The 16,487-nt window shown below is 39.2% G+C and overlaps 1 protein-coding gene across 4 annotated transcripts in view; it reads left to right on the forward strand.

Annotated features, from left to right (window-relative positions):
• Nucleotides 1-13,558, forward strand: part of VTI1A (vesicle transport through interaction with t-SNAREs 1A) — a 256,060-nt gene extending 242,502 nt beyond the window's left edge. For all 4 annotated transcript variants that reach the window (XM_012574592.5, XM_002198017.7, XM_012574595.5 and 1 more), the window contains one exon: nucleotides 12,442-13,558. Coding sequence is in view for 2 of the 4 variants with exons in the window: in XM_002198017.7 (XP_002198053.3) it covers nucleotides 12,442-12,535 (94 nt within the window). In the remaining 2 variants the exon portion in view is untranslated. The remainder of the gene's footprint in view (nucleotides 1-12,441) is intronic.
• Nucleotides 13,559-16,487: the final 2,929 nt, after the last annotated feature.

Consider the following 16,487-nt stretch of genomic DNA (forward strand, 5'->3'; position numbering starts at 1 on the left):
TTAACCTCTGCAGTCTTTAAGTAAAATAAAACAGTAGCATGGAGAGAGACATTTAAAGGTACTCAGAAAGACAAAAAGAGCTCTGATTTAATTGAAGAGAATCAATAATGCAAATTTGGAAAGCTGGAGTTGCCAGGAGAGCAGCTGTCTCTCCATGACTACTGGGATGGCACAGAGGGAGCACATCTTTGCCTGTTTGGTTGCCCAGCCGCAGTCGTGGCAAAGTCAGCTCACCTGGCAGGGCTTCAGGTCCCCGTGGAGCGGTGCCAGGTGGCGGTGCCACCGTGCAGTGTTTTCACCTGCCGCTAGATGTCTGTGTGGGCTCTGAAACCTCCTCGGGGTGATGCCACTGCTACACACGGCGGGCAGAACTGGAGCACAGGTTCTGGGGAAGCCTTTTAGTTGGTGTTTGTAATTGTAACAGCACTACTTTAATTAGGCCTGTGTTTAAAGCAATGTGTGCTGTCTAAAACTACATTCCAGCCTTTCTCATTTGAGGCAGATAAGGTGTTTTTCTTGTCCACATCTGTTAAGGATTGTTTCCTTTCTGTTCATGTGAAGAATTCAAGTGTATCTTAATGTTGTGAAAGTTTTGGAGGAAGTTGCTGAAATGTAAAGTAGATTCATCTTCTTTTTATTCTGAAATGATGAAATACCAAAATATAGAATATCTTTTCCATAAGTGAGTTTGTTGGATATACATCAGCACATCTGGGCTCATGGAGGAAGGTAATGCATCAGATGTTAAGTTCAGTATATTAAAGGAAAATAAGCAAACAAAAAAACCTCTGGACCTGGGCACGGAAATCTATTTCCCAATTCTGTTTCTCAGCAACCCACTGGCTGGCCAGGGCAGCTGCACCTGTGACCAGCTCTTCTGCAGATATCTCCTGAGAAAAATGCAAAAGTAATCAGCATATGTTTGACTTTCATTTATCTCTGTCACCTGGGAATAAGATACAGATAGTATCAGGAGCAATGAAAGGTACATTCTGATATTATTTTCAAGTTTTTTTGTCTAGACAGAGAGGAGCAACCACTTGTATCTCTGAGGAACACACGGCCCCATTCCACACACTCACATCCTAGGCTGAAGGCCAGAGGGAAGTAGTAGGCTGTCTATATAAAAAAAAAAAGTTTAAAACCACCACCCACTCATCAGGTGACTGGAGACTGTGGTTGTAAAATATGCTGCAGGCAGAAGTTCTGAAAAATCCCAGAAAGTGTTGAAAACATCTCTAAACAAGGTATTTTTCTCCTGCACCTTTCTTGCTAAAGGTCCCAATTGCTGCCAAGAAAGCTAGTGAGAATGTTAGCTGCCAAATAAAAAATTTATGACAGTGTTTGGCAAAGGATTGTATCACTGCTTGTTTTATACATTTCCACAAGTCTCTTGAAGGGCTGTCGGACACATACAGCTCAGTGATCACTGCGCTTTATCTGTTCTTTAATATATTGAAAAAGCAAGTTCCAATAAAGTATGATTTGAACAATAGATTTTTTTCTTTTAATACTCTCCTATAAGCACTTGCTATGGTGAGAATATAATTTCTAAACAACTCTCCGTGTATTAAAATAGTTTTAAAAGACTTTTACCTGACAAAGTTACCTGTACATAGTAAAAATACATTAATTTTTCAATTAAAAAGGTATTGCTTTTGGAATTGTGCTTGTTATATGTAGGAGTCTGGGCCAATAAACCATCTGTTAAAACATAAAGAAGTCCATTCAGTCAAAGTTGTGTCTGCCATTTATGTTTCAAAACCCAAGAAAATAATGTGTTTGTGTTGCATTGCTCACCAATATCAATTAGGTTTTTTGCTCTATCATTAAATTAATACTGGGGAGAAAATTGTTCCAGTGGATTTAGCAGAAAAAATAAATGTTTGAATACAGAGTTATAAGCACACTGACAATAATTATAAAGCTGGCCGATGCTGAAGCAACACCCTTAAAAATATTTTCCTCCGCTGAAGAAACAAAATGGTCTGTCTCTGTCTTCTCAAACCCGTTATCAGATTAGGCTTCCAGCTGATAATTAGTGCTGTTTAACACAGATCTCATTGCTGGGAAATCTCAAAGCCTGAGCGGTTTACTTTTTCTCATTATCATGTGCTGCTGGAGGTGGGAGCTCTGGAGCAGGGAACTGTACCCCCCTGCACCATTTTGTCAGGAGACTAAGCCTCTTCTTCTCTCTGGTGGCCAGGAGGTGGTGGGACACGGCTCTGGCTTGATGTCCCCTTTCAAGGGGACAACCAGAGCGGTCCCCAAGCTGCCCCAGGGCCCCACAGCTCTGTGCCTTCATGGCACAGCAAATACTCCGAACAGCCAGCAGCACTACAGCTGCTGAACGCCTTGTGTATGCTTGTGTATTTCATGGTGTTTGATATAAAGTACTCAAGACAGACCAGCATTAAGAGGATTATTTCAGACAGCATTAGGAGTTAATTTACAGAAGATTAGCTCTAAATCAGGCAGATATCATAAGCAAATTAGCATCAGTTGTAAGAGATTCAGAATCAAAATGTGTGGTTGTTTTAGTTTTTCCCTGCATGTGCTGAGTGGAAGAGTAGTATCTTAATTCGTTTCCCCCACTAAGGTGTTACATCTCAAATAGTGAAGAGCAGGTATTCTTTTTTTTCCTACATGCACACTATTTATTATGATGCTATTTATTGGCAGTGAAACTGCTTAGCTCCAAATACCCTTCCTCTGCTGAATATTTTATATGTCATGCCATTTCTTCATTGAGTAATGTTTTGTTTGGCCCTAGAAATGATGTCTCCATGGTATGTTACAATATTTTAAATAGGTAATATGGAGCTTTGCTTCTGAGTAACGTAGTTAATCCTTTTTTTTTCTATTAAAATGAGTCACATTCTAATGCCAACTCATAAAAATAAAGGAGTGTATAAAATGCTACATACCAGAGTGAAGATTATAGGTACTTAAAAATAGCTTCCTTAGTATTTAAGCTTGTAAATTATAAATTTGTTTTATTTCCACAGCAGTGATGGTTAATTTGTATTAAAAAGCAGATTCTGTTCTTCAATCAATTTTCCAGACAAACTCTTCTGGCTGCAGACAGACAGACATGAGCACCTATCCCTTCCCTTCTCGGGATGGGATTGGGATTGGGAACACTTGCCCAATTAGTGGAGAAGATGATGAAATGGATTGGGCCATGATATTAAAGCCTGTGCCCTGAGTTGTCCTTGAGATTCTGGAAGTTTTGAAGTCTATAAATGGGATTCCCATCTTTGGAGAAATTTGTGTTCTGCTGTCCAAGGGATTAAACTGCTTAGTCTTCAGTGTTCTCCTGAACACTTGGGGTTTTACGGAGGAGGGAAGTCTGGGCGGTGCTTTTTACGATTTTTTCCCTCTCTTGATGGACCAAATTCCTCTTGACAAGGTTGGCCTGAGGTCATGGATGTCTCCCTGCCTTCTGTGAGAGAGGAATCTCTGTGTCTTGCAGGAGATCATGAAGACTTATACCCACCCTAAGCCAGGTGGGCTTGCAGGTCCCTCTGGTTGCAGGACCTGCGAGGGGCTCTTGCACCGTGACTTTGTGCCTTGTGGTTTTACCAAATATTTGGAAGCTCGACGTGGTTGTTAAACCGAGGTGTCTGAGGTCATGACAAAGTAGAGGCTTCTCTGCTCCCCTAATAGAAATACTGTAACATGCTGAAAAGAAAATACTTTCATAGTGGCAAGTATCTCCTGACAACTAATTTGATAGTTCTCTATCAGGTAAACCATTTGTGAATACATCGATTCTTTTTATTTTTCACTGTTCTGTCTTCACTGTTCCCAGGTTTTCTCTGAACCGGTTGGGCAAAAATTGATTTTTATTTGTTCCACTGGCCTTGTGGAAAATTAGCTTATGAACTGGTTTTTATAGGAAGACTCAAAGCACAGAAAAGGTTGAAAAATAAGCCTATAGCAGTCAAAATTGTTGTCTGAAATGTCTTCAGACTGGAAGGCTGAATTTATTGCTCAAAACAAGTACTAGCATTGTGGAGGTGTGCAGTCCTGCTCATTATCACTGGAAAAGGGGGAACCAAAAAGCACAGTAAAAAATTAAATTTTAATAATGCTCGTGATATTTTCTAAATCCTTCTTGACAGAAAGATTCTCATTATTTTTATCTGTCTCAGAGTAGGCTCTTTTAATGCCATCTCACAAATGGCCTTAGCCATGATTGTTTTCCTTTCTTTTATAGCATTTGAAAAAAAATGAATATATACCAAAAAAAAATTCTATTCTATCATTCAAGAAGTGCCATGAAATGGTAACATTTTGGATAGCAGATCTTCAGGAACAATTGCTGCAGATGCCTTCAGGTTTTTACAAAAGAGGTCAACATTGTTAAGACAATTGTAGGAAACTTGCCATACAAAAAGATGCCCAGTCAAATATCATGTAATCAGAAGAAAATAATGCAAGAAGAATGTGTGTGTCCATTCTCCAGCTTTGTCACACCTAAAACCTGTAGATTAGTCATTAATTAAATTGAGGCAGGGTGAAAGACGTTACTTCCTTTCATCTGTTTAAGATATATCTTTTAGTGGCTTCTAATGATTATGGAAGTTGATAAGATGCAGACTTTTGACATTTTTGTTTTCTTTAAATTGCACAGAATGTAAATTTAACTATATTTATCATAAAAGCCAATATGAGATCTTGTACGTTCTTGTCATTTTATAGCTTGCATACATTTCTTCTGCTGGAGAAATAATTGCTTTAGCTTTGAGTGCTGATGAGGGGGTTGGGGCTTTTTTTTCCTATTAACTGTTTGGGGACCAGGGTTTCACGTACCCGACGTGCTGAAGAATGCCACTGCACCGACAGCTGGGCTATCCACCCTCCCTCTGAGCTCTTGCTAAAGCTCTTGTAATGTTTGCTAAGGCCTATGGTTCTTAGTCATGCTCAGGTGACTAAATGTGTGATTTGTTCTTCTTGATACTTCAGTACCCTGAGAAAGGCTGGTTGGAGATTAAGACAACCTTGACTCCTTCCACTTGCAGTTGCCACTGTGCATGTTATCATCATTTAGACTTGCCAAAGGGGTCTGGTGTTGCCTGTGCTCTGCATGAAATGAGTTAGTCCCTCTCTCGTTTTGGTTGGTGAGTTTCCATGGCCCCAGAAGCTCCACTGTGCCTCCTAGTGACACTCATAATCTAATTGATTCCCTCTGTGGAAGGAGTGGACATGGACATGGCAGAAAGCTGAGGTTGCATCAAAACTATATGGAGACCCTTCCATGTCAGGGTCTCAGGAGCAGAAGGATAGTTTTCATCCTTCAGAAATGCCTTGCAATGTGTTTTTTAAATAAGCGATGAATAAAATCTGGCTAGTACAAGATTTTCAGCACCCTTCAATGTTGTGTTTTGACCTTTAGTCACGCATCCATGAGGTCCTCGATCAGGCTTTCCCTGTTACCACATTTGATTTCCAATCATTCCTGTAGATCTCTCTCCTTCCCAGGCCGGTCAGTCCCCTCTCACTCCCCACATACACACCACCTCCCTTGGGTACAATTTTCACTTCCTGAGACTCCTTGAGAGAAGGCTCATGCAAGCCATGATAACCCTGATGGCTACCAAATAACACTATACTCCAATGCTGTTCATTTGGAATGTGTTGCAAGATTTCTATTATTAATTAAATCTCTCCAGAAGCATTTTAGCTATCAGATATAATCAAAATAATTTAAAGTTTTAATCTATGGTAAGATTAAAAGAAGATGACACAGCAAGGTAAAAACATAGTTTAGCCAAGGAAGGCCAGTGTGTTTCGGCAGGCATTCAGCCAAGAGAGGGATATCCTTTTTTTACTCCTCCAGAAAAACTGTCAAAGGAAAAGTATATTTGCTTCTGGTCAAAATTTAATGTGCAAATATAGGATCCATTAAAAGGAGATGATGGATCAAAGTCTTTACTGGCTAATTATTGATTAGCATCTTCTGCTTCACTGGTGAGTTTCATCTCTGCAATCTTTCTGACTGATGGGAGATTGCACACACGTTACAATATGCTAGTGCCTTTCTGTATGATTTTGCCTTCAGAGCTAGCAAGCTTTCTTGCCTGGACTTCATGTTCAAGCTTTTAGAGATATTCATTCCTACGTTGTAGGCACCTAACGTAGCTGACCAGCACTGCTGGGGTGCATATATGGCCAGGAGAAAGAGAGGGCAGTTCAGTGCAGGACTCGAGCTTATATACAGGGAGCTGAGGGAGATTAGCTAGATATAATTTAGATGTTTAAAGTAGGATAGTGTGACTACTTCCCTGCACCTGTTATTACATGACTCATTCTTTCATTCAGGGCCCAGGTGGAAACACATTGATGTGGTTTGAGTGTAATATTATAACTAGAGATTGGTATCTATGTTATTACAAGTAGACAGTCCCAGTCCTTAAGACTGAACTTTAAAGCTAGAGGACATAGCATTGCACGATTCCTCAGTCCTATCAACAAAATCGTAGGTGCCCTGTATGGCCTTTCAATAAACCCTGCTAGAAAATCAGCTAGAAAAAGCCCATCTTTTCTTAAACACCAGCCCTCCGTTTTTGAGGGTTTCATTTTGCTATCTGCTCAGTTTTCAGCAATTTTTATAGACTTTCCCAAGTTCTTACAAAGAGGCACCTTTTGGAAGGAATTCAGAGAACATGGAAGAGGCTTCTGCTAGGAGCAGTCTGCAGACTGAAGGTGGACCTTAGGAAGTGTGGTCTTTTTGTCCCCAGTAAGCCATGGGAGGGTCCCATCCCCTCTCCACTACCCCCAAAGCCTTTTCACATCTAACTATACAATGTCAATTACAATGTAATTAAGTCTTCTGACTTGAGAACAAAAAGACATAAACATATTTTCAGAGTTTGTGGTGGGGAAGAGGAAAAAAGCTTGAGTGTTTTCCAAATTCCTCACTTTTCCCATGGTCAGCTAGAAGAGGGCCAAGGAATCATATGCAAGTTGTGCAGATATTTTTTTTTCCACTGGTATTTCTGTTTTCTAATTTCAGTCGTTAATGATGAAAAATGTTTCAAGTCAGATACTTCCAGCCAGCTGTAATTCTGCTAGGCAATGTTCTCTTACTCTTTTATTACAGTAGGTTGCCATGTCTTTATGTTTTTGCCACAGCCTGTCTCATTCTTTTCGGTTGCTTTTATTTAAGAATAGCATTCTTAAACCTGAAGATGTGAATGATTGAACAGCCCCCAGATACCCTGAACTTGAGATTTATCATTATGTATCTAAGGCTTTGCTTTACCAATCATAACATTTTATTCCCCTGTGTGGGGTTTAGTGCTTCCATTTGAAAACTCATCGTAACAAGGATGTCCTTATATATAGTAATAATTGTGTCTGTCCAGAAGCTATGTGAGTATAGCTATATTACTTTAAATGCACAATTAATTTTGTCTGGTATGTTTTTTCCTATTTAACTAGACCCACACTTAGTGTTTGTTTGAATCTACTAATTTGTATATGACTATTGGACACTTAAAAATTGCTTGCCACTGGTTTGCATGCACCTATTTTCTTTCATGCTAGCAAAAACTGACAATCAGAAATAAAAGGGCACAAAAAATGCAATAGCCAAGTATTCAAAGTGACCATTTAAGATGTGATTTTTGTATACAAAGCAAGCCTTTCTGTCCAGTAAACTGATAGGAATCACTTCTAGTTAAATCATAAATACATATTACAGTGAAATACTGTTGGACAGTGCTCTGTCATCAATCAGTCTGTGTTCTTGAGGACACTATTTTTCAAGATGCCTCCTTTAAGAATAAAGCCCTGTGTTGTAATGAATGTGTGCTAACTGATCCCCCAAGCCATTTGTTTGGTTTTGGTTTGTTTTTTTTTTTTTGTATCAGTGTCAGAGTTGAGCTTCTGTAGGAAATTTTTTGCAGTATTTTATTTGTAGTCCTCAAGTTAAGGACACACTCTTTATGCACCCGGAGTCTGCACTGGTTCATTTATATCCTGCATTTTGTTAACATGTTACCGTGATTGCTGATTTTCATGACAATTGTTATTGTACCATCAGTGCTTAATGGCAAGGCATCATTATTCAATGCTGGTCAATCAGGCACTAAGACATGTGCAAGACATCAGGCTGAACCCATATAGATGTCGTGCACTCCCCTGCTAATGAATGCAGTTTTATAAAAAGGTTTAAACACGGTTGGCATCCTTAATGTAAGGTTTGCAAAAGCTTATTCGGGAGCTGCTTTGTGTTTATACAGAGGAGATCTAAACATGGCACAAACAGAGTTAGACCCATTGTGTGTGTGTGTGTGTGTGTGTGTGTGTGTGAAGCCACGGACAGGCGCGAATCCTTTGGGGGTTTGAAATGTGGAAAGGCAGCACAAATTCTGCCAGGACAGCAGCGAGGGGAACAGATTTTCCAGGAACATCGGTGTTTGGTAGTGCATGTGGGACCTGTTCTGCAGAGTGATGGTTGCCCTGTGCAGCAAGGACGTGATCTTCAAAGGCGGATGATGTCCTGGCTGGAGGCACCCTCCAGCACAGCAGTGATTGGAGATTAGGCACAGTGACCAGAAGCCAGGATAAAGGGTCAGGCATCTGGAAAGGTGGAGCAGAAGGAAACTCGAGAGGAGAGGGATGTGCTTTCTGTGTTTTTAGTCCAGTGCTCTTCAATGCGTCAGTTAATGTTACCCTTGCGTCTGCTTTAGTTATGGTTTCTGTGTGGTTTTGCACCCAAATATTTCAGGCTGCTCTCCATAATAAACTAGATGGAGCTTGGTTTAAAAGCACAGATTTTTTGTGTCTTCTAACTCAAAGTAGAATGAGCCCTTGTGCTCGTAGAGCCGAGTATGAAAGGAACAGTAGACATTGGCTGTTAACGAGCTCCCGCACAGGGCTCCAGCAGAACTTGGTGTGAATTCAGTGCCTAAACTGCATCAACTAAATGGTTAATTCATCTCGTATCAACAGCACTGTGATTCATAATGTAAACTTGAGGAATCCTTGATGTTTCAGTCACACATTCCTCTTCATTTGGCCATGCATTCTTTTAAAGCTACAGTGTGCTAACTTAATAAAATGCAGCATGCAAATGCACAAGTTTTTGCCTTCAGGCATTTTAGCCATGGATGTTTCAATGGGTGTCTTCTTTCAAGTATATATTCTTTCCTAAATTATTTACCCTGTAAACATGCTTTGCATTTTCAAAGAAAAATCTGGGCTTCCTCATTCACCGGATTTTATTGAATTTAAGGTGTAATAGAGATAAAAGACTATCATCTGCTTCTTGTGAGCATGTTAGCCTTTGGGATTTTTTTGTAGCGAGCATTAGGCCCCATTTTCTTCTCCTTTGGTATTATCACTCCCTCCCCCACTTAAATTCCTTGATGCTTTGCCTAGAGCAATGCCCACTGGCAGTGTCTGGCTGTGACAGTACCATAGGCTTCCCTACAGATGGGTCCTGCCAATGCCAACCATTGTTCTACAACTGTGAGCTGGCTTGACTGTCTTGGATCACTCAAAACCCCCTTTCCTCTTCCTTTTTTCTTTACTCTGAAGGGTCGTCCTTGCCTGTTGACTTTGAGATCTGAAATGTGCTGACACCCAGAACTTGTGTTCTCTGTCTTAGCAGCAGCTCCCAGACTCGGATTTCAGCAGGCACCACTGAGTCCTCCTTGGGACTGTCCTGCTGCTGCCAAACAGCTCTGTCATTCTCCTCCCAGCCCCATCTTTTGGGCAGTATGCAGTTAGTTTAATTTTACTTGCTCACTTGAAAACAGTAAAACTCAATGATATTCTTTTTTTAAAGATATAAAATTAATCTTTAACTGTGGGCTTGAATATTAAAAGTATATAATGCTTCAGTGTAGGAATCTATTGATAACATCCATCCTATTTCATGATTAATTTGTTCCTTTTAATATGATATTCTTTTGCTGCACTGTGCAGACTGATTCAGATTCCTAGAAATTGAACTTTGATATGTATTTCCTAGATTCACACTGTAAGTGAACCTTCAATTAACAGATACAGGTGGTGGCTTGCCTCACTCAATGTTTTCTTGAAAAGGATTTTAAAGACATGGGCAGTGATTAAATAATCTTGCAATCAGGTGTGTACTAACAGGGTATAAAAATAAAGCATATGGGGGACTACATGCTTCTTTTTTATTTTTCTTTAGTTTTGCTTCTCAGACAATGCAATGATTTTTTCGGTGGGCCAGAGATAGGAGGAGTTGATTTAAACACTCAGTATGTTATGTATGCCTTTGCCTAACTATGTGTTAGATTAAGCGAGTTTCACTCACAGTTAATCCTTTGTAAATTAGCATTATGGATGCCTTGGGGCCCACGTCCCACAAATAAAATGGTTGTCAAGCCAGCTGCACTGTGTATTACTTAAGGCTGAATGTTTTAAGAGTTTTCATGCTTTTAATCTATTTCACTGCTGAGTTTCAATTTTGCTGAGTGTCCTTTCAGGAGTGATGAGGGCGAGTAAGTAAATATATATTCTGGTTTTCATGCATTTGCCTGGGCAAATCGTTTGTTGTCAGGTGTTTGGCAGAGAATGTCACACCCCGCCACAAAAGAGAAGCTTGTAAGTTCAGGTGTTAAATTGAAGTGCAAACCAACAAGAACCAAAAGCCCTTAATTAGCTTTATTTTGTTAGCCTGCTACACTTTTTTTTTTAGGGAAAAAAAGAGTGAGAAACATCCCTCCCTCCTCCTCATCCTTTTGGCAGAGTAAATATTGCCTGTTAAGTTTGAATTAGCTGTCATCGCGAAAGAATTAATGCTGTGGTTGAGCCTTTCTAGTGAGGAAGGGAAAAATAAACGAGACAGATCTTAGTTCAGCTTTAAGTGATAAATGAGGACAAAGCAGCCCATTCATCTCCTGCTAGGAAAGTGGACACAAACACTAAAGCAGTTTTGCGGAAGAAGTGTCAGCAAATGTGATCATTTTGTAACCTGTCAGGAGGATAGAGAGCCAGTCCTTTTAGAGTGTCACAGGGGAGGGTGTCTGTCTGATGTGACAGTTTTCATCCATCCATTTACTGCTTTTCCTTTAGGTGGGGGGTAAGCAAGGAGAGAGCTGGAGTTGGTTAAAACTGCATTTTTCTTTACACTTTCCAGTATAATTTATATGTATATCCACCCTCATCCAAATGAAAAACATTCAGCAAGAAAAACTCCCCTCTACTCTCTGGAGTTTCTTCCCTCTTTCACTGCATGAAATATGGTCATTTTAACACATTACACTCCCTGTCTTCAAGTTGTACTTGGTTTGATGTTTCACAAAATACAGTTTTACCTCTTCTTACCATTGTTTGGTTCTTGCAGACTTTGTTTTGTTTTGCAGAAGCATGGGAAAAATATATATAACTTGGGGTGCTTTTATTGCACTTGGCTGTTCGGATTTTTTTGCTATACCTTTCCAATTCTAATGATAAGCTTCATATACAAGTATGTTTTGCAAAAGTCCCTATTTATGAAGAGCCTGTGAAAAAATTCTTCCCTCTCTGTAAAAATAGAATAGCAAACAGTGAATTCTTACAGTTCAAAATCCTCCTGTAAAATGCCTCAAATTCTACTGTTTCTTGATTTAATAATTTTAATTGACCTATTAATTTTAGGAAAAATCTGAAGTGATTTGGTGACTGATTTTAGAAGCAGGAATTTCTCCCAACAAATGATTGAAAAATATTAGAACTTTCTACTTCTGGCATCTTTTTATTTTCACTAATCTTCATTTTTTTTCATACTGCATAGAAATGTAACATTGCCTATTACCATAAGTAAAGGTATGCTACAGAGACAAGAGATGCTTTTACAACATAAGCTTCACAGTTTGACACTTGCTTCTTTATATCATCCTTTTCTTCAAAACTATCTTTTGTACTTTTCCCTTGGTATTTTAGTACAAGTGAGTATCTCATTGACGTGTGATTCCTTGAAATCTTGTTCCTTAATAGTAAAATCCCTTGAAAATTAATAAATTGTTTCTTTTCAGATTAAAACTACTGAAAATTTCAAAATGGTTTTAAAAAATATAATGTTTACTATTACAGACCACCCTGCTTGGATTGCATTGACTGAACACTATTTTTTCATTTGTTTTTAGAAGGTTAATAAAGTGGAACATAATTTATTTCATTTATTCTAATATGTATATAAATGTATGCATAATTCATAAAATTATTTTCCTTCTTGAACACAAAAGTTTGATTTAATAACTTCATAAAGACATAGTTGGAAGCACTGGAAACTGGGAGAAGTAAAAAATAATCAAGATACACAAAATGGTAGAGGGAATACTGAATTTGTGGGTATGTGTCTTTTCTACAGTTTTTTTCTGCACCTCATTTTATAATTGTTATATATATTCTGCTGTCTTGGTTTATTTTGTTTTATTCACTACCATTTTTTTTGTCTCTTCTGCTTTTTTCCAGGATCATCCAAAACCGGATTTTGATCGTTGTTCTGGCAGTCATCATCATCTTCACCACCATGATGGCTATTTATTTTTCTGTCAGGGGACGCTGATATCTTTGTTCTTCACTAAACAGCAACAAACTGCTTGTTCTGAGTAATTAAGACAAAGTGGTCACATGAATCATTCTCTTGCACTGACAGAGTCTCCCTCTCTTTTCCACTCTTCAACTCAGGTGCAAGTGGTGTAAAATATTTTGTATTATTGATGGCATAGTTGATGGCATGTGGGGCTATTTTTTTCTTACATATTTGTCCTTATCTGAGTGTTTTCAGGATCTTAATATTTGTTGGAGTGAGGGCTTGTTCTGGTATAAAAAGACAATGTGTGTCGGATTAACCCACAGACAATTAGCCTGTAAGTTGCCAGAGTTTCATGAGGGAAGAGGGGTCTTTGCACTTTTCTTGTGCTGTGCAGGGTGTATGAATATCAAGCAGTATCTGACCTTCTGTGATTTAGAATATAAGTAAAGCAGAGACCAAATGATGTAGAAAGTGAACCTGTCTCCTGTGACTAACTCCCAATCATGCATTATCATAGTAGATGTAACCTGGTTAAGAACAGTAGCTAGTTTTAAAAAGAAAGCAACCTTGGGGTGGTGTTTAATATATGATGTAAATCCAAAACTCGATTTAACAATTTTTTGTTTAAAGTTAGGCTTTCTTTTCTGCTTAATCAAAGCAATTCCACTTTCATCAAGATCATGAGAACACATCACTTACCTAAAATGGAGTTGTGGCTACAGCCCATCTGTTGAATCTCTTTTAAATCTTCCAGTGTTGATATATGTACTGATAAGCATTACACACTAGGCCCTAATGAAGATATTTAAAGATACTTATCTATTTGTTGCTGATTGAAAAGAGACCTTAAGTAATAGTTCAGCAACAAATGTGTGATTATAGTGCATTAAACAATTTAGATTTTTCATACTGGCCTGACTATGTTGAGACTGCATGTTGGAGTATTTTGAGTGTATTAAATTCTGATGTGATATTCCCCTTTTTAAACAGAAACTGTAAAAATGTTAATTTATATATGCTTTTAGCTGATATAATATATCATAGTTTCATCTACCTGTGTGTAAATGAGCTGTTTCTCTTTTCCTATTGGCTGTGCTTCTCCTTTAGACAAGTTGTGGTCATTTGGCTTATATTTAAGTTTGCAACTCCAACAATGGTCTATCACTGCTGATGTGATAAAGTTCATATTGTTATAATAACGTTTAAATTCATTATTTGCAATCCCTTACAAATATTGCAAATGAAGAGGAATATTAAGCCCTTGTACTGAAGCCATAAAATGTTTCCAAAAGATGTTCAAAGAAACAAAAATCTGATGACTTTTAAATTCCCCCCACATTAGGCAGGAGCTGAGCCCTGAATTTTCTTGTGTGCCTTAGTACTTTTGGGGTTTTGGCATCCCTGTGGACTCTACCAATTTCCTGTGCTCTCCCTGGAGGCTAATTTTGGCCCTAAATGTCATTGTTTTCTCTACATAGAAACAAATAACTCAGTAGAAAGGATATGGTACTGATGCCACAGCTAAGACATAGAAAGAGGGTGAAAAATGTAGAATAAAAGGATCCACAGGAAAAATGCTACTCATTGAAACAAATGCAAGCATGTAGGGTCAACCCTGCTTTCTGAGTGTTACATGCAGCTTACAACAAAGTTTGGAAGCGGTTTATGTGCTGGGTTTCTCTATCAGCTCATGTCGCTGGTAGGATGGTGCTGGAACAAAAGTTCCTGGGTAGTCCAGACCCAGGTTTCAGGAGGTGTTGCTCTGTGCAGCACAGTAATGTTCAGCTCCTCACCTTGATGGCCCTGCACTGGCACAGGTCATGGGACCCCCCCAGCCACCTCCTGGGGTATCCTCTCCTTTCATCCCTGCCAGATGTGTGGCATTTACCACGGGGCTCCCAGATACAGAAAGATTTGGGTTGTGTAAGCAGAGCTCTGGCCATTAGCTTCAAGTGATGGCACAGAGCTGAGTTCAGACAAATTAGGAGGAAGCCTGGCAGCATTTGCAGATATTTATCCTCAGCTCGGCAAATTACAAAATGCATATTTTGTAAAGCAGAAAACTGTCAAGAAGGAAATCTTAAGCTCCGTCTGTTGCCTAGACATTCTCTGCATTGCCTCAATAATTTAACTATCGTGGGAATTGATTCATGACTACTGATCTTAACAGTGACCTATGACTAGGTTTTGCCCTCTATCTAGCCACCTACTGGAATCAGCAAAAAGCTGAAAGGAAGCTAGTTTTCCTTATCCCAGTATAAATCTAGGGCATAGTGTCACATCAGATACATCCACTCAGATAGGAATGAGGGAGAGAGAGAGACTGCCACGCAAAGCCTTCATCTTCACTTTTGATGAGCCCGCCATCGCTATGTTTCTCGTGCTAACCTGTTAATAACTCTTCTGTGCCTGCTTTGCATCCTCGTGTACTCCCCATATGTAAAATAGTGCTCAGGTGGACCTTACATCTTCAAAACACATTATTACTCCTCTCTCACCCCTGTTCATTTGGCCTGGGAAGTGTGCAGGTGAGATTCACCAAATCCACACATTTTGGTGGGGATTGAATGACTTCAACTGAGAACACAGCCCCAGCCACCCACAGGTAGGATGACACCCCCAGGTTCAGGCTTCCCCTGGACTAGTTTGGTCACATTTACAGCATGCCTGTGAATAATCCAAGTGCTTACAAATGTAAACCTCAAAGAGCAAAATGTTTCTAATGTTGCCAGCCTTTGTGGAGAAACGACAAATTAAAAAAGGCACACGTGGTGCTGTGTGCGAAATCCATCCCTGCTAAACAGCTGGGCTCACAGAATAAATAAACTAATACTGCACTGATACAAAATCAGAAGCAATTTAATTAAAGACTCTTAAGTTTTAAAGGGTTTTAAATGCTATACGTTTTGGGGAAATATCAGAAAATGTAGCTTGACTGACGTCAGTTCCCATCTCTGGGATGGGAGGCCATTTGCTATTCTGTTTAAGGCAGGCTGGATTGTCTTATTTTGGAGCCAGCTTGGTGGGGGGTTTTCTTTGCTGCTGCTTCAGAGCTCTGAGCTTCAAAGGCTGAAATTAATGGTGAACAAAATTGTGCAGCTCTGACCATCCCATGCGGGGCAAACCCATCGAGGGTTATCATTAAGTAAAGAAATAAAGAAAAAAAAACCCTGCCAGTTCCAAGAAAACCTCATCAGATAATGACCTCTGTGATTGGGTTTTCATTACCAAACAGCATCCAGAGATTGTCTGCCCCATAGAAGGAAAAAAAAAAAAAAAAAAAAAAAAAAGAAAGAAAAGAAAAAGAAAGAAAAAGCAACTGTGTCTCTCTCTCTTTCTCTCTCTCTCTCTCTCTCTCTCCTTTTTTTTTGCACATCTTTTCTTTAAACCTGTCAGATCATTTCAGTATTTCAAATCCGAGGAAAACAGCCTGCCTGCTGCTGTATTTGAAGTTGTAATGGTGTCAAAAAGTCACGACTGACTGACAGCCGTCAGTCCCAGAGGAGCTCATTAAATCATAAAAACTTGACAAGGAAATAATTGAGCATCACTGGCAACTTGGCGCCTGTTTAGACGTTTTTATTTTCTTTCATTATTAGTCCCCACCATTACGTTCATTAACAAATTGCATTAAACAACTGTTAAGGGCTAATGATTTGTTTATCGCTCTTTTTTTATTATTATTATTATTATTATTTAAACATTAGCTGCGTCATGTGGTACCTCAGCAGCCTCATACTATCATCTGACTGAATATTTTTCCACTCAGAGCTCTGGGTACTGCTGGAATATGAAATAGATTATTCATTACCCTCCTCTTTGCCACTGATTTGGTTTCATGTAGCGTCTTCCACAGAGAAAGATGAAAACTTGTCAAAAATAGGTTATATCTTATTCTAAGGGCAACAATAGCAGCAGGTACAGGCACACTTTAATATTTAATTAAGGCTGATGTTAACCCCTTTAAATGACTTTAGCTGTG

This window comes from Taeniopygia guttata, chromosome 6 (assembly GCF_048771995.1).
Source record: "Taeniopygia guttata chromosome 6, bTaeGut7.mat, whole genome shotgun sequence".
Taxonomy (NCBI): Eukaryota; Metazoa; Chordata; class Aves; order Passeriformes; family Estrildidae; genus Taeniopygia; species Taeniopygia guttata.